This window comes from Natator depressus, chromosome 9, assembly GCF_965152275.1.
Source record: "Natator depressus isolate rNatDep1 chromosome 9, rNatDep2.hap1, whole genome shotgun sequence".
Lineage (NCBI taxonomy): Eukaryota > Metazoa > Chordata > Testudines > Cheloniidae > Natator > Natator depressus.
This window is the reverse complement of record NC_134242.1, coordinates 21,188,597-21,205,844: the sequence shown is the minus strand read 5'-3', so window position 1 is coordinate 21,205,844 and position 17,248 is coordinate 21,188,597. Positions and strand designations below refer to the sequence as shown.

General features: G+C 40.5%; 1 protein-coding gene across 3 annotated transcripts; it reads right to left on the bottom strand.

Moving 5' to 3' along the window:
- Positions 1–448: 448 nt before the first annotated feature.
- On the bottom strand, positions 449–17,217 carry NMD3 (NMD3 ribosome export adaptor). Of its 3 annotated transcripts, none has more exons than XM_074963637.1 (16): positions 16,990–17,217; positions 16,451–16,511; positions 15,812–15,946; positions 15,254–15,350; positions 14,390–14,470; positions 13,641–13,769; positions 10,645–10,735; positions 10,356–10,434; positions 9,886–9,982; positions 8,081–8,198; positions 6,329–6,474; positions 5,289–5,401; positions 3,906–3,978; positions 3,219–3,325; positions 1,764–1,834; positions 449–1,415 (listed from the first exon to the last, which is right to left on the bottom strand). In XM_074963637.1, exons 2-16 carry the CDS (start codon positions 16,492–16,494, stop codon positions 1,282–1,284), a joined length of 1,515 nt encoding a protein of 504 aa, XP_074819738.1. In that variant the 5' UTR covers positions 16,495–16,511; positions 16,990–17,217; the 3' UTR covers positions 449–1,281. The 3 variants fall into 3 exon arrangements, with proteins under 3 accessions (XP_074819738.1, XP_074819737.1, XP_074819736.1); XM_074963636.1 differs by lacking the exon at positions 16,990–17,217 and adding an exon at positions 16,865–16,937; XM_074963635.1 differs by lacking the exon at positions 16,990–17,217 and having other exon boundaries at positions 16,451–16,794.
- Between the last annotated feature and the right edge of the window lie 31 nt (positions 17,218–17,248).

Genomic DNA, 17,248 nt, shown 5'->3' with positions numbered 1-17,248 from the left:
CTTTGGTTGGACCTCAGTCCTGCCCATCTTGTACATCACAAAAATACATGTAGGAAGGAATGGTCCACACCTAAGTCCAATTCCTAGGCTGTGTATGATACAGTTAGAGACTATATCCTCTACTGAATTGACACTAGACATTAGGTCTTCTTTTAACTTTCTACCTCTTTAAATTTTACAGTGAAGCAAGGAGAGAGAGAGTTTCTTCCTTACTTCATATTCTAGTTACCTTGCATCTTTTTAGAAGAGTTAAAAAGATGGTGGCAAGACTGGTTTTACTGCCCTGTATAGGTTTATCCTTTCTATCCCATTATAGATTTGTCAAACCTGAAAGCTCTCATGCAATTCCACCAACCCCTCTGCAGTAAAACAGAACAAACTGAAGGATGTCAATATTTAATGTTCTGTTATACCAGAACAATTGCACATTTTGACCATGCCGTCTTTGGTGTTACTCACTTAATTGTTATAAAAGTTTTAACAGTTGACAGTGACATTGTTAATATACTGAGTTATTTGCTAATAACAAGTGTTCAGAGTTCTAAGTTTCAAATGTAAGATTCACAACTGGAGATATTTATTCATGTTAAATTAACATATGGATATTGCCATTTAGGATAGTGCAGTATATCCTACAATGAGCAAGGATGGCCAAGCTTTGTGATTCAGAGGGCTGTACTGGCAACTGACTTACATATGTTACATAAAATCCTTATGCACACAGTAGAGGAGCAAACAGTTTACTCGTATTTACCAGAAATTTTGCTGAATAAATTCATATTACATCTTCCATTCAAAGATCTTAAAGCACTTTCCAAGCAAATCTAGCCTAACAACTCTCCTGTTAAGATGATAAACATCTTTTACAGGAGAGGAAGCTACAGAAAGTCTGGCAGAATCAGGAACAGAACCCATCGCTCTTGACTCCTCATCTTGCATCTTAACCTCAAAACAATCATGTAGATACACCTGCAGTTTCAGCTTGCACTCACATTGCAGAAGTCATAGGGAGAAGGCAGCAGGAGAACATCTGAAAAATTTGCAGGCCTTATGTTGTGACACCTTCATCAGGAGTTTGAGTTTATTAAATCTGATCCTCATCAGCAGTTTGTATAGCGCACACACACTTATTTATGGGTAAGAGGTTTACGTGCACAGCCTTTTATATTCACAAGACTACATGAATGTCTACAATTAGTTCAACAGTTCATTACATTTATTTCTGGGCAGGATAGTTTCTCCTCAAGAGAGTACAATGATTGCATTTATTAATGCATATGCTTATTGTGTCATCATATCAGAACCCTCCCCACCAGTGGCATCCTGGGAGATATGGAGTTCCTCTAGCATCTCAGCCAGACTGATTCGTGGAGCACCTTCATCATCTGTGTCACTTTCCACTGGAATTTTTGAATCTAAAAAACCAAAAGAAAAACCAAATAAGGAAATAATAGCTCCAAGAAATCTCATAGCTTAAAGCAATGAATACACCCTGTCACTTTCATACAGGCTGCTGCATTATAGACCAATCCTTCCTACAACTGTTTTTTTCCCCCCAAATTAGACTTCCATGCCGATCCTACCTTTGTTGCAAATACAAAACATGAACACACAGTAATCAAAGGCTGTAAAATACCTGTTGACATTATGACCTCAAGCAATATGCATTCTTCTAAGTGTATGTCACTTTACCCTGAGCATTCAAATCCTTCTGAATTACCAGAAGCTAAATAAAATCTGAAGTCACAAGTGTTTTGACTTACCTTTATAAATATTGACATTCCTTCTAATTGCCTCATCTTCTTCAAGATCTTCAAGGAAGTCCTGGTACTGCCTAAAAAAGCAACAAACTCAATTGAATACATTAACTCTCTTTTCCTTTAGAATTATGCAAACTCTGGAGTGTGGCAGGCTAGCAGCCCAGTGGAATCATGCCAGATAACTATTTAGGCCAATCCTAGAGGTGAAACTCTATTGCAGGTAAAACCCCAATGGGGATGGGCGGGGAGAGACTAACTCAGAAAACTTCTGGAGTTGACAAGTGCTCTTGTTTTTATTATACACAGAATACATTTGGTAGAAGCTGCAGCTGTGTGCTTCAAGCACAGATTAAAGATTAAAAAACATGAAGAGCGGCTTATATTTCTATGGGTGCTGTGGGGACCACTGAACAAATGGCAGAACCCTAGCTCCATCCCCCAAATCCCAAGTTGCCTGAATGTATTCAAAAACAAGACAGAAACTTTAGAGTTGGGGAGAAGGATAGGCATGACTCACTGACCACTGCCCTTCTACTTGCATGGATTTAAGGCACTTATTTTATGTCTTGAGCATGCGGTCAGCACTTAAATAACTGCTCTACATCTCACTTCTTTGCTCCTCTCAAGGGCCATCAAGTGTAGGGAAGCATTGCACATCAAGAAATGATTACAGGATTTGGTCCCTCAGACATATGCTCTTTTAACATCCCCATATTTGTAATTCAGTCTTCGGGTAGCTTATAGTATGCCACTAATATTCTGTAGCTTTTACATTCCAATTTAACTCTGATCTTTTGCTTCCATTTTCCAGTCAGGTAGACATTAGAGCTAGTCAGCTGTTGTATACAATTTGTTACTGAACATACCAATGACAAACATTTCCTCTCCCTTGCAGATGTCTCTTTAGACAGCTTAATGTCTAACTGGTTGCCCACAGACATGTGGTCTGTGACCCTACTCACTAATGATTCCAGTTTTAAGTCTTTGTAGTCCGTGCTTATACTGTGTAATCTTTAGTAATGGCTGTAAGATTGTGGGCAAAATTCAAGAAAGTTTTACTATATTGTCTCAAATATCAATCTCTCCTGCAATTTCACAAAGCAGTCAAAAGTGGGATGAGATTTCACTCTAAGCACTCAGGGCTAAATTGTGTCTTTAAGGCACTTCCTGCAGTAGGGAGCAGTGAAGAGGTATACCTCTCCCTAGAATGCAGGGAGACCAGACCTGCTAAGCCATCTTCTGATAATGGTGAGCATGCACTCCCCCTTACGGAGTGCCAGTTGTACCTGCCTGTGTGGAAGAAGAGGAGGAGTGGTGTCTCCACTTATTCTGGATACTCTTTAGACCTGAGCATGAACTAAATCTAGTGCCATTATCAGGAGAGATTGAGAAATGCTGCCCATTACTGGACCCTGCACAAATGGTTCAAGGGGAAGAGTTACTGCGCAGAAACCAAACCTTTCGTCATCTGTATCCATGCCTTCTCTGTCCCTTTCCAGCTCTTTCAGTTTCCAGTTCCTGTGACGCTGGCGTTTAGTACGGTCATAACTCTTCTTTATTAAAACCTACACAGAAGATATCATTTTAGACCAACTTTCAGAAAAACACTAATATTCTTTGATCTCTGAAACAAGGAATTGTACTGCATTGTGGATTCTGTAATAAAATAATTGGTCACAAGAGGGCAGCAATGGAAAGCTGTATAGGATAAAGGACTGAGTCAGGCACCTCATTGAGCCTGAATAGTGAAGTTCTCACACTATTTACATAGAGCTTGTCATACAAAGGGCTCCCAAAGTCCTTTCCAAGCTATATATGTGTACTACAGATCCAGAAGAGCAGAAGGGATAACTGTGATCATCTAATTTGACCTTCTGCATAACACAGGCTACAGGACTTCCTTGAATTAATTCCTGTTTGAGCTAAGGCACGTCTTTAAGAAAGCCAATCAAAACAGGGAAAATTTAAACAGCCAGAATATAATTTCCAAAACTGGAATTTGACCAGGATGTTGGTGCTAATACCTCATTTCCCCAGATTTTTAAGCTAGGACTACAACATACATTTTATAGACCACAACGTTCTCATCTTCAATTATGCACAAGAAACAAACTTCTCTACAAGGAGACGACTCTAGGACCTTACCACATCAGGAACATTGTGTGGGTTCATCTTATTTGCAAATTCGTCATTGAGGTTACAATTGGCCAAGTCAAATCTAAAAGGAAGATATTTACATCACACTTAATAGCTTGAATACTTAACCTTTCATGTTTTATACTTCCAAGAAGAAACAACAATTTTATAGTTCACACAAAAGAGAGAAAATACTTCCAAAAAGTAGTAATGATACACAACAGGGAAGAAAATCCATGCTACTAAGTATCCTTGATAAACAAGTTAAACTCTTTACATTATAAGGTATCTAATATGATGTATCTAACACACACTGACAGCGATCAAGTACATTACATGCTATCAAGCTGCAGAGCATACCCTTCAACCTGTTCCGTTGTCTCCATCCCCTCTTGACTTCCGACACATTCCAGCATACTTGGTCTTTGAACATGTCCCTACCGTGGCATCTTAAAAACCCTCCCAAGCCTCTCCATGTCTAAGCAGTATGTTTGTCATATGTGCACTATACACTCATTGCTTTGATTCTGACTGCTAGATGACTGACCCCATTCCACTCTGGCTTTTGTCCCTCTCTGCCATTGAGACTTCTCTCACTAAGGTCACCAATGACCTCTTCCTGGCCATGACCAAGGGCCTCTTCTCCACCCTCAAATTTTCCTGCAACTTCTAATTTTGAAAATTAGAACAGTTCACAATTCTGTTGTGAAAGCATGAGCCGAATCCAGATCAGCTTCCCACAGTTGTGATAGCTCTTCAGTGCTAACCATAGCAAAAACTAATTAGATACAATTCTGAACACGCACAGGCAGTAGTACTGAGTCAAAAAGTGCCATTTTTACAAGTTTTGGTTTAGACCAGGGGTTCTCAAACTTCATTGCACTGTGATCCCCCTTCTGACAACAAAAATTACTACATGACCCCAGGAGAAGGAACTGAAGCCTGAGCCCTGCCACCCTAGGTGGGCTGGGGGGGAAGTCGAAGCCCAAGTCTTCAGCCCCTGGCAGGGGGCCTGTAACCTGTGCTCTACTGCCCAGGGCTGAAGCTGAAGTCAGAGCAGTGCCACTCAGGGTTCAGGCTTTGGCCCTGGGCCCCAGCAAGTCTAATGCCAGCCCTGGTGACTCCATTAAAACGGGATTGCAACCCACACTGGGGTCCTGATCCACAGTTTGAGAACTGCTGGTTTAAACAGACACTTTAAAAAACAGAAGCCACCCTCTTCTCCTACCAGCCCAAAACCCTTTTCCAAAATGACAGAATTACAAGATCTTTCCTGTCCCCCATGTCCTGTAACTTTGGGGTCAGTGTTACAGGAAGTTGAGATTTTATTAACCTGCAAAATCTGTCTCAGTCAATCAAATATTGATTGAAAATAGCATATATCATACAAACCCCAAGACTAGGTCTCCAGGATTTAGAAGGTGCCCCAAGTGAGTGCGGCAGAAATACTGATTATCTGTATTCATCTCTGAGGTTTTCTGTACCCAGGCTTCAGCAAGAGTGTGCTTGAAAAATGGAAACAAAAATTTTTGTAATGAGATGGAGAGTTTCATTTTCCGCTGCATAATTAAAAACACTTCTATTGCTGTACTGTGTACCATTTGATATTGCATCAGTAATACTGGCTTTCTGTATCCAGCTTATATTTCCATTTTCTTATTGTTAATGATTGTCTTTTTACTGAAGACAAACAAATGGAAATGGGAAATTTTCACAGATTCCATTTAGATTTCCTCCTATAAATATGATCACAAAGATTGTTTTTATTTCATTATGTACCATATAGAGTTGTTGGATCAATATTATTTGGTAAGGAAATATAAAAAACGTAGAGCAGCAAACCAAAGGCTAGGCATTGTTACATAGAAGTCTCTGTGTAGGACAAAAGTGCCAAGCCACAGTCTTGTGTTATTAAGGAAGAACAACTGCTACAAGATCTGTAATAAAAAACTATTAAGAGAGGTGAATTGACTTCTGAACACCAGTCTCTAGTACTAATTTGATCTAGGCATTCAGGTGGAATATTTGTCAAGATATTTATCAAATATGGTTCATTTAGTTATAAATAATCTTAGCTGGTATCCACAATACTCGTAAGTGTTGGACTGCATAAAATGCTTCATTATGAAATTGTGACCTAAAATATTAACCTAAGAGTAAGAAGCTTATAACAATCAAATTTTAACTTAATGTTGAAGCAAAATAATTTCTGAAAAGGGAATTCATATGATGTGTATGCAATTCCCAATGAATGAGAACGATGTATTGCAACTTTCTTAGGGGAAAGCTTCACCAGCTAACAATAGTCAGAACATTTTGGGCTATATTTGGAAAAATGTGCAGTGTGCTTTGTAACACTGAGTGAGCCAAAACAGAATCCCAGACAAGGAACCCGGTTTCCAAAGTGTTCAATAAGGCAAATAAACTCTTACTTTGTTTGATCTCATCCCTGCACCTGCACCTTGTTTTCTCTCTTGGACCCTGGTGATATCTATTACAATGAACTCCTCCAACTGCTTTGGATGGAACAAGCTATTGAAAGGGTGACGCCAGTAAGTGTTTCCATCAATGTCAGCAACTGAAAGGGCAAATACAGACCTTTGTGGGCACAGGAAAATTGCTTTCGGACTCAATATGCATTATTAAGCCAAAAATCAAGGCAACTTCCAAATGATCAGTGATATTACACTTCAACAGAGTAGAAGCATTGAGGCCAGGTGTACACTATAAACTACTGGTGATGTAGCATTGTCAAAATCAGGGTGATCTGACTGACAAGACTCCCTAGTGTAGATGCAGTTATACAGTACCAGCAAAACTGTACTTTTGCCAGTATAGCTTATTTTGTTGGGAAGGGAAGACTGGAATAAGCTACACCCACACTAGGAGTGCTTCGCTGGTAAAATATACTGGTACTGCTATTCCCATGAAGCGCTCCTAGTGCAAACCTGGCCTGAGTCACATGTCAGTTTGCATTCTGTATCTCCATCTTAATTCTGAAGGAATATGCCTGTGATAGACTAAGGCCTGGTCTACACTTAAAAAGTCACTTCTAACCAACACACCTGTGCTGGCAAAACCCCTAATGTAGACAGTTTAAGTCTGGTATAAACGACACCGGCAATACAAGAACTCAACTATCAGAGCTGGCTGGTAGAGCTATAACAATAAACCCTTTCTAAAGTAGACACGGCTTACATGGCACAGCAAAGTGACAAAAGGAAAATATCATCCAGATAGCCTCTGCAATTCTTTAATTTGTGGTACATTTTGTATACAATAGTAGAGAATTCAGGGGCTAAGATTAATTTCTTAGTTTGCCATTAATTTGTTTGGCAGTGAGAAAACTGATTTAATCTTTCAAAATTAAGGTCTGAAACACAAGATGTGCATCAGGAAAACATTCCGTAAGAACAATGCCAACAGAAGAATGCTGTTCTCACATTAGCCATGCCATCAGGGGCTCTTTCACCTGCACATCTACCAATGTGATATATGCCATCATGTGCCAGCAATGCTCCTCTGCCATGTACATTGGCCAAACCGGATAGTCTCTATACAAAAGAATAAATGGTCACAAATCTGACATCAGAAATCATAACATTCAAAAACCAGTAGGAAGAGAACACTTCAACCTCTCTGGCCACTCAGTAAATGACTTAAGGTGGCAATTTTGCAAGAGAAAAGCTTCAAAAACAGACTCCAACGAGAAACTGCTGAGCTTGACTTAATATGTAAGCTAGATACCATTAACCTGGGTTTGAATAGAGACTGGGAGTGGCTGGGTCATTACACATATTGAATCTATTTAACCGTGTTAAGTATCCTCACACCTTCTTGTCAACTGTCTAAATGGGCCATCTTGATCATCACTACAAAAGTTTCTCTCCTGCTGATAATAGCGCATCTTAATTAGCCTCATACAGTTTGTTTGGGGGTGTGTGTGTGTGTGTGTGTGTTCTTACTATATGTTCCATTCTATGCATCCGATGAAGTGGGCCGTAGCCCACGAAAGCTTATGCTCTGATAAATTTGTTAGTCTCTAAGGTGCCACAGGTACTCCTGTTCTTTTTGCAGATACGGACTAACACAGCTGCTACTCTGAAACAGAAGAATTACTACTAGACAACAGGATTAACGCTCAAGGGGAAAAAACGAACAACAGCTCCCCTCCCCCAACTTACTCTGCAGAGTGTTGGGATCAATGAGGTGGACAGTACTTGTTACTCTGATGCACACACAAATCTGGCTCATATTCCCAAGGCTCTGTGCCAGTTTTGGAGACAGACATACAACATTGTCCTGTGCAGCAAGAGACAAAATTTCACACATTTGTTTTCTTGTTTTTAGTTATATTCAGATTTTTAGCAAAGTACTAAAACTTGTTTAAACAAGTCCTTAAATTGAGTTTGAGAACCACCACTATCACCATTCAACATAGATGCTATGAACAAACAACTGGGGGTGGGGGGTAGATGAGGGGAAATCTAATTGTACAATACTGCATGGCTGAGAAGTGAGTTTCTAACGTTCCCATGGCAAATCTTTGACAATTGGTAAGAAAGTAGCTTTTTAGTTACAGCGCAAAGCCATTTCCCCCCCAACCTTCAGTTGAACAAAGGAGGAAGACACTGTCCATCTGCATAGTGCACTTTGCATGGTTCTCCTACTTAGCAGAAAGTTTTGGATATTTCTGTAAACTTGAGGAAAGGTAAGGTTGTACCATATTAAGGCTTCTTCAGGGATCACTCTTTACTTTTTCGGGGATTAACATTAATTGTTTTCTCAGGGTATAAAGTACTGATAAGAAGTCAGTAGTGTGGGTCGCTGTCTCGTAAATTAGCAAAAATGCTCAAAGGTGGAAAAGATGTTTTACACTAACTATAGTACGTATTCAGCGGGGCTCAATTTGTGAGCAGCAATACTTTTCTTAGCTACCCAAATGACTAGGCTATAAATACTGGATACATTTTTAGGCAAATTGTCTAAAATACAGACCTCAATTATCTACAGATAACCACCCTCATTAAATATAAATATTGTAGTAATACCCAAAGGGGCTAATCAAAATCTCATTAAAGCCCCACTGTGCTAGACTCACTATAAACACACACCAAGACTATCCCTGCTCGGAAGAGCTTTTCACACTTGGTGCAGTTATTTTTTTTAAACTTGCCCAGAAGTTTATATTTTGCCTATATTTTGCTTCTCCAGCTACTGGACTGAGACAAACCCACATGACACCCTGACAACCACTACCACTGCTAATGGTCATCTTCATTTGGGTCCAGCAAACTTTCAACATGTAAATCAAAGAAGAGGTGCAAATGCATGGAAACACAAGTGTATGTTTTCAGTGCATTGGAATACGTATTTACCTTAATATTTAAAGGTGTTATTACATAAGTGCTACTATACCAGAACCCTCTCTAAAGCCAGCAAAAAAGCATTTTTACGTGTTAAGCAATACAGAACAGAGGTGCAGTTTGAAGGTTATAGGTAAATCTACTTTTCAGTGAAATGAGCCAAAAACCCAGTTTGCAAGATCTCTGAAAGCGAACCGGGAAATTCTCAAGCCATTCTCTCTCTCAAACACTTCACACAATTGTACACCAAACTTTTCAGTCAAATTCTACCATGGGATGAAATTTGGCATGTAAATTTTGAGGTGGATTGGTTTTGCTTTTGACGTAATTATACAGATATGTTGCACATTGGGCTTGTAAGTGCTGGTTTCAGCCAGAAGTTTGGAGAAACAAGCACTCTACCCCCTTCCAAAAGGATTCTGAGCATGCTTTTTAAAATACTTTCCAAACTAATGGACTGCTTGATGACAGCTTTTTTCCCCACTAAGAACGCATTTACCAAAAGATCTTGTTTAAAAAAAACCAAACAATCCTGACTCATGATCAAAAATGTAAATTAAAGCCACTGTAAATTGGTAATATATTTTATTCCTTTAAAAAAAAATAAAAAAAAAGAAAGCTACCTTACATACTGGAACAATCTCCACAGAGAAAGTGCTTTTGTAATTGTAGGCATTGCTATGAATATCATGTGAAATCAAACGCTGGGATGATTTTGATCTAAAAAGCATAAGTAAAACTTTAAAGGAGCAAAATGAGGCATAAGAAATATACAGACGGTAATTCATTCTCTCAGCACAAAATATCGTAGTAGAAAGACTTGCAAATATATAGCTTCATATCACAAGAAAACTAGGAACAACATGGAAAACAGGACAATGGACAAAAGGGTTAGTTCCATGATGTCTCAGGAGAAAATTGGAGACTTTGGGGCTGGTAGCTTCACTTTGTTGTAATTACAAAAGACTCATTGCATCTAAGAACTGCTGATTCTGCACTTTACATACAATTTTCAAAATAAAGGATCAGCAAAGTAATTTTCCAACAGCTCTTGAATATCTGAGTTAGAATGTAATAAACTATGGCAAAATACCTGGAAGGAACTGTACACTGAAGAAAGTCTACCATCTTCTGGGCATGTTGCTTTGAACCATAATAGAAATCCAGGCCATCTTAAAAAAAATACAGCTACATGAAGATACTATATTGTACTTTAAATGGGTATTTTTCACCATAAAACAGGCTATATCTAAGTCATACCTCTCAGCAACCAATGTGCACAAAAATGGAATACTAGTACTTATTTTTCGGACCCAGAGACTTCCAATTTCAATTACTTCAGTCATTTTACATAAAGATTATTGGCAAGCCACTTCACTTACCATGAATCTCTTTGATCCGAAGAGTATTTTGATGAAGCCTGTGTTTTAAAATCAATTGTTCCAAATAGTAGAAAGTTTTTTTGTGCAGAGTCTAAAGTTAAAAAGTGAAATCTAGGTTAGATTATGAAAATGTAACAACCTTCAAGTTATCTGCAAATGCATCAACAGGGTAACCATGAACATGGAACGATCAACTGAAGCAGAAAATAAAATAAATAGTTCTTATATAGTGCTTTTTATCAGTAGCTCTCCAAGCACTTTACAAAGGAGGTCAGTATCATTATCCCAAAATTACAAATGGGGAAACTGAATAAGCTTAGACACTGAATGAAGTCTTTATTACAAGAGAACTACTGAAAATTTACCATACATGTACGTGAATGCACAAGCAACTGCTCTATTTATGCCTGTGTTGCTTTTAAACCTCTCTTATTTACTCTTATTTCTTGTTTCTGTAATATTGATTTTTTCAATACATCGGATCTTAAACAATTATAAATAACCCATCCTTCTGATTCTAATGGGATTAAATTTAACTGATATTATAAAACTGAAATGATTTAAAAAAAAAAAAAAAAAAACAAATTCAACTAGCCCCATGAGCTACATGGCACTAAAATTGTAATATGCACCCATTCGCTTCCTTTTCTCAAGTGGTGAACTTGAATACTAGTTAAAGAAATGCAAATATGGACATTTTAAAAAACCAAGCTACTCAAATGTTTAGTTCATATATCTGATCACCTTATCAAACACTGCACAGCTTAAAGATTATTGCCTAGGAAGTGTGTTTTCCATCACTTTAGAAGCAAAACAGTTTCAGGAGGATGCAAACTGCCAGCAGGCAGTCCGCTAAGAACAAGATTATTTAGACTAGTCAAGTCTTAGGCAGACCTGAAAGGAATCACAAAAGGACTGTACAAAACTAAGGCTATGTCTACCACACTGCAGCTGGGAGCGTGCCTGCCAGTTCGGGTAGACATAGACGCTAATGTGTGGACATTGTGGCACTGGCTAGTTGGCGGAGTACAAGCCCACTCTCCCCCCCAGGTCCATACTTGTGTGGCTGGACTGGACTGGACTGATGATGAAACATCTACGCAGCTATTAATTAGCATGCTAGCTTGAGTGGATTTAGCATGTCTGTATACCTGGTTGGAAGGCCCAGTTCCAGCTGCAGTGTAGACATACCCATTAGTGTCTGAGCAATAGAATGACTGAAGTTGGCTGTTGGTCAAAGCAAAATATTGGGGTAAAATAAAACACTTCCTGCTGCTTTTTCCTAGCAAAAAGTGAAATAGTCACAAATGCAGTTAAAAAGTCTCAGAAATTTTTCAAGTATATTAAGTGTCCTAAATGTTAATTTCAAGTGGGGAAAAAAAAAAAAAAAAAAAAAAACGAAAAAACATTCTTAAAAAATGATATCAGGTCTTATTTTAATAAAGCACATTTTACAGTCTTACATTACAAGGTTTTAGAATTTTTACGTAAGGCAAAGGTGCATCCTCTAGAGAATCTCTGCATATTGGTAGGACTTAGCAAGACAGCATCAGTTATATTTTCATGTTTAGAAGGTTACCTTTGCAACCAAAATGGCTAGAAAATCATATTTTTTTAATTAAAAGCTAGTGGCTCTCCAGATGAGCAGTGAGTTGCAGTGAAGTTTAAGAAAAGCAAAAATTGAAGAATTCATGACAACCTGTGACAGCATTACAAATAACCTGCCTTAACAATGACATATGAAATGCCCCGCAGACAGGTGCAAAATAAAACATATCAGAAAGTGCAACTTAGATGCTCAGACACTCACTATATCTGAATTAGTTTTAGACTTATGGAAAAAAGATGTAGGTGTTAGCTCACCGTATGGCTGGGGCCAAAAAAGGAAACAAGAGGTCAGCTAATGTTAGGAGGAGGCTGGAGAATAAGGAAAATATTTCAATACCACTATATTATAGGTGGGGCTGGTAGCTTCACTTATTAAGATTGCCCAGAACTTCCCATTATAAGACCCTGTTTTTAGCTAATTTCGCTGATCTTTACTATTTGGGCTGAAACTTCCATGCCAAGAGCCTGCCTCTAGCGGATATATTTTTATTTTTAATGTCAGCCAAAAGGGTTCAGTCATTTTCGAAAACAAGGCAATGGAAAAAAATAGTTTTGCAATGTTAAAGAATTCTGGTGACCTTTTCTTTGAAAAGCTCTGGTGGCCCCATACTTTGGAGCATATGTACAAGGCTGGCAACCTTAATTCTGATATTTCCTAAATACCTTATTGACTTTGCAACTTTAAAAATGTTCCTTAAACATTTTTGTGTGCACAATATACTATATATGCATGAGATTGATGGTTCATGTTCACTTTAAGTTCTGATGCTCACCCTTTTAGGCCAGGAAACAGATCTTCTCATCCCTTCCCCCAAGGCCAGGTGAGCTGGAATCAGAGGAGCAGGGTTTTCTTCCTCCTTTCCTTATAGGTGGGTGAGGGTAAGTAGCTATCATCATCTCTACATGCCTTTTCCATAATCCAGGCCCTCCATCCAAGCATGTCAATATTGCATATTGCCTGACACGTGAAGATGCATACCAGAGAGGCAGATCGGGAAGGGTGTTTACCTGTCTGTATGAGACCCCTCTCCCAGCTACTGGCTTGTGGTTCACTGGGATGCACAGGCTTAAATGTTTTGGATAAGAGGAGAGTAAGAGTTCCTAAAAAGATGACCAAAAGGGGATACAGAAAAGCACAAAGAAGGCTAGTGAAGCATCTGCAGTTACTTTAATTGGGATACAGCGTGAAGGGGCCATTAATGTTCATGCCTCAGAGAGCAGACTGGCTGGGGCGAGGGAAAGATTTCCACCTTATGTTTGCAGACTGTATTCCTGTATTGGCCAGATGCATTTGAGAAGCTTATGCTTCAAAAGAAGGCATTCAGTATTGGTCACCTGACCAGTTACTGAACTAGACGGATACTGAAGAACATTACTATTGTTTTTACCTTTTGTCTGACCTGAACCACCGCTTTCCAGAAATCCTTAGCTTCAACTCTATGACAGTCATCACACATTTGAGGCTGAACTACATACTCCACCACAAACACTTGTTGAAGGATTGCTCCATTCATCACCTGTAGAACCAAATTTAAGAATGATTACAAATTTTCTTTCTGGTTGAAGATGGCGCCATTTTATAGTTTACATCACTGATGCAAATATTCAACCAAAAATTAGTATATTATAGTTCAAAGTAACTGGTATAGTAAAGATTACTTGACAGCTATTGTTATGCTATGCATGGAGGTTGGCAGTACTATTCATGGAATATAAATGTTATGCTTTTATGAAGGCCTCAATTTTCCAAATAATTACTCAGAAAAATGGAGAAAATCATATTTTAAAAAACAAGATAAAAAAAGTTGCCTGTTTGTCTTCAGAAATTATTATTATAAGCCTGTCTCTTTAGGCGGTTGAATCTTTCATTAACTTCTCTGCCTGCATAGGGTTACCTTTTCTCCCTGCAGCTGAGAAAGCAAAATGCCTTCCTCAGGTCACTGTCAATACTGCTCCATTTGTGGGCTTTAGGCACAGCGAAATCAGCATCTTCCTCCAAGACAAGCAAATAACCTCTGGAACATTCTTGACCTCCACCAGCCAACAGAGAATTGCCTTTCTGTATGCTACTGTATTTGTCGCCTAAAATAGTGCTTAGAAAAAAAACCTATAAGGAGGTGCAATGGATCTCAATTACCTCTTTTTGTACTGTCAGCTTTATTTTAAGTCTCCTGGAATGTGGTTCAGTCCAAACAAAGCTTGCTTCGATCAGCCGCACCTGTCAGTAGAAAGAGGATTATCCTCTAGTTGATAACCTGTCAGACTCTCTAACATGCATGTTTAAAGCATGAAAAGTTAACCATTAAGAACACAAGCTTCAGGTAATGAGTTACAAAGTACACCATCAGCAACTGAGGACTGGAAGACATCTAAGAAACATGTTTAGCAGTACAACAAACCCAATCAATATTATTCATGCTACACCTCCACATAATTAGATTGAAAAAATTCCTTCAATCTAAACCACCGACATAGAAATACTACTACAGCCATTTGTGCTTTCGCTGCAAGTTGTCAAGTAACAAACTGCCAGTTACTTAAACAATGTAAAAAAGGCTTACTGAAATGGTTACTGTGCGCTACTGTAAATTTAACCGAAGTAAATAAGATAGAGTGGTCTATTTCCGAGTCCAAACTGCAATGTGGTGGCACAAGACCAACCAATATCTGGTAACACTAACATGATTGTCAAATGCATAATATATCTGTTTGGTTTAATAGCGGAAATTCATTTTGATAACTAAATGCTTTCTTTAGGGATGTGTTTTGTTTGTATTAGCCAGATCTAGCTCCAAACTCTGGGTGAAATCCTGGCCTTGCTAAAGTCAATGGGAGTTTTACTATTGATTTCAATGAGGTTAGAATTTCAGCCTCCACCTTTAACATAAATCAACTGATACAGGGTAGTGGTCAATGTGACTGACTACCCAGAAAGTTCTAAAGTCTATACAAGTTAATCAGATCTTATTTTATACAGCGCAAATGCAATTCAGTGACTAACCTTACTAAGCGAAGCTTTGATTTTTTTAAGACACAAAGTTAGAAGTTCTCTCGATTCTAAGGCACACTGAACCCAAGTTCCTGGAGGCTGAAGATATCTGAGATAAGGGAAAACTTTCAATGGATTTAAATTATTCAGAGATCACTGTTTATTTCAAACATTATTAGGTTTAGAAAAAGAAAATGTTTACCATAAACCCCAAACTGGTGCTTCCATAATAAAACATTAAAATCCATGTACTCAGAGGTACAGTAGTTGAACTTTTCCCCAACTCTGACCCACCCACTTTTTCCTTCAGAAACTACTTAATCAGTCTACTTTTTTCCTACATGTGGCTCCACATCCCAGAATTAATACTGCTTCAGCAAAAGAAAAGCCTTAAAATAATAATTAAAAGCAAAAACAAAAAAACAGATAAGGTCAAAACAGACATTTGCATTCTATGAATATAAACTTGGTCATTTCCAACCATTGCTTATGATATTAATGAAAAAATATCACAAATTAAACATTTTAGTGACATATTAGCCTAAAACCTACGGTGTAATCACACCATACCTCTCACACTGTTTGCAGAAGTGAACCGTGACTTGTTTGGGGATTCCTTCTGTGATATCCACCTGAGTTCGTAAACATGCCACGCACATGTTCGCAGGGTTTGGTGGGATTGGGATGCCACACTGGCAGCACAGGCTTGAGTAAATGAAGCAGAATTAACAAATGAAAAATAAACACCATGCTTGGGGGGGACTTAGAGGAACAAAGGCAGAGAAAAATGTTGTGACAGAAGGAAAAAGGCCTGCTGCCAGCCAGGACACACACCAATGCATCCTGTCACTGTGCACTTTGTCGGGAAGGTTGTATGGGTTTGGCCTGAAATGAAGACCCAGATCCCCCCAGGGTGTCAGTGACCAATGGCCAACCCAGCTCAAGCCACCGGTGGAAAGCGACGCCTGTACTGGCTGCGCTGGGGAAGGATTCCCGACTCGTGGTGCTTCTCCACGGACTCCCCTCGCAGGGAATTTCAGAGACGTCCGAGCTTCCATTTCCTGCCATCCCCGCTATGGGTTCCGGGGACCCGGCCGGGGCCTCACAAAAAGACCGGGCACTTCGCTCCAGTCCTACCCAATCCGACCCCATAACACCCTCGCTGGCCCCACCCCGTCCGGCGGGCAGCGCCAGGGCCATGTCACTTACATGTTGCCCTGGCTGGGGGCCACCGGCGCCTTCATGTACTCCATGTCCGGCCACACGGCTCCTGGGAGGGCGGAGAGCAGGGTCAGCGCGGGCTCGGGGCACCCTGGTGGCAGGGCGGCGAGGTACCCGCAGGGCTCCCCCTCCCGGGCCTGCACACGGGTCTCTCTCCGCGCACACAGGCGGGCGCGAGGCTACGGTAGGCCCAAGGCCCCTGGGCGGCGTGTGCGGGCCGACAAGGGCTGAGTGCCCGGGCAGCCCACAAGGAGACACGTGTCGTGTCAGGCCGGGCCGGGCCGGGCCAGTCCCGCTGCGCCGCCGCCCACCCCTTCCCGCCGAGTCGGTGGCAGGGCCGGTCCCGCGCCCCTCTCCCACCCGGCGGCGCGAGGGACCCTTTCCTCGCCAGCACCCGCTAACCCGTGGGCGCTCTGCACTCGGCCCTTCCCAGCTCAGCTTCGACTTCCGGGTTCCTTCCGGCAGAGCACCGGCCGGAGCCGAAGTCCCGCGAGAACAGGGCGTAGGCGGGGACGGTGGTTGTTTACCTCAAGCAAGGTTGAGCGGTTTCTTAGCCAATCCGCGGCCGCGGAGCGCGGGGTTAACGCTTAGGGGCAGCGTTCGGAGCCGCGACCTCGCGTCCCGCCCCCGGCTCGGGGAGGCTGAGAGTGAAACCCCATGCTCTCCTTTGCTATGGTGTTCCTGTAGAGGTGGCTGGCATCCTCCATCCCTCTGAGTGTGCCCTGCTGATGAAGTCCTCACGCTCCCGGATCTTACGCAGATGAGCCACCTCCTCCTGCAGTTCTT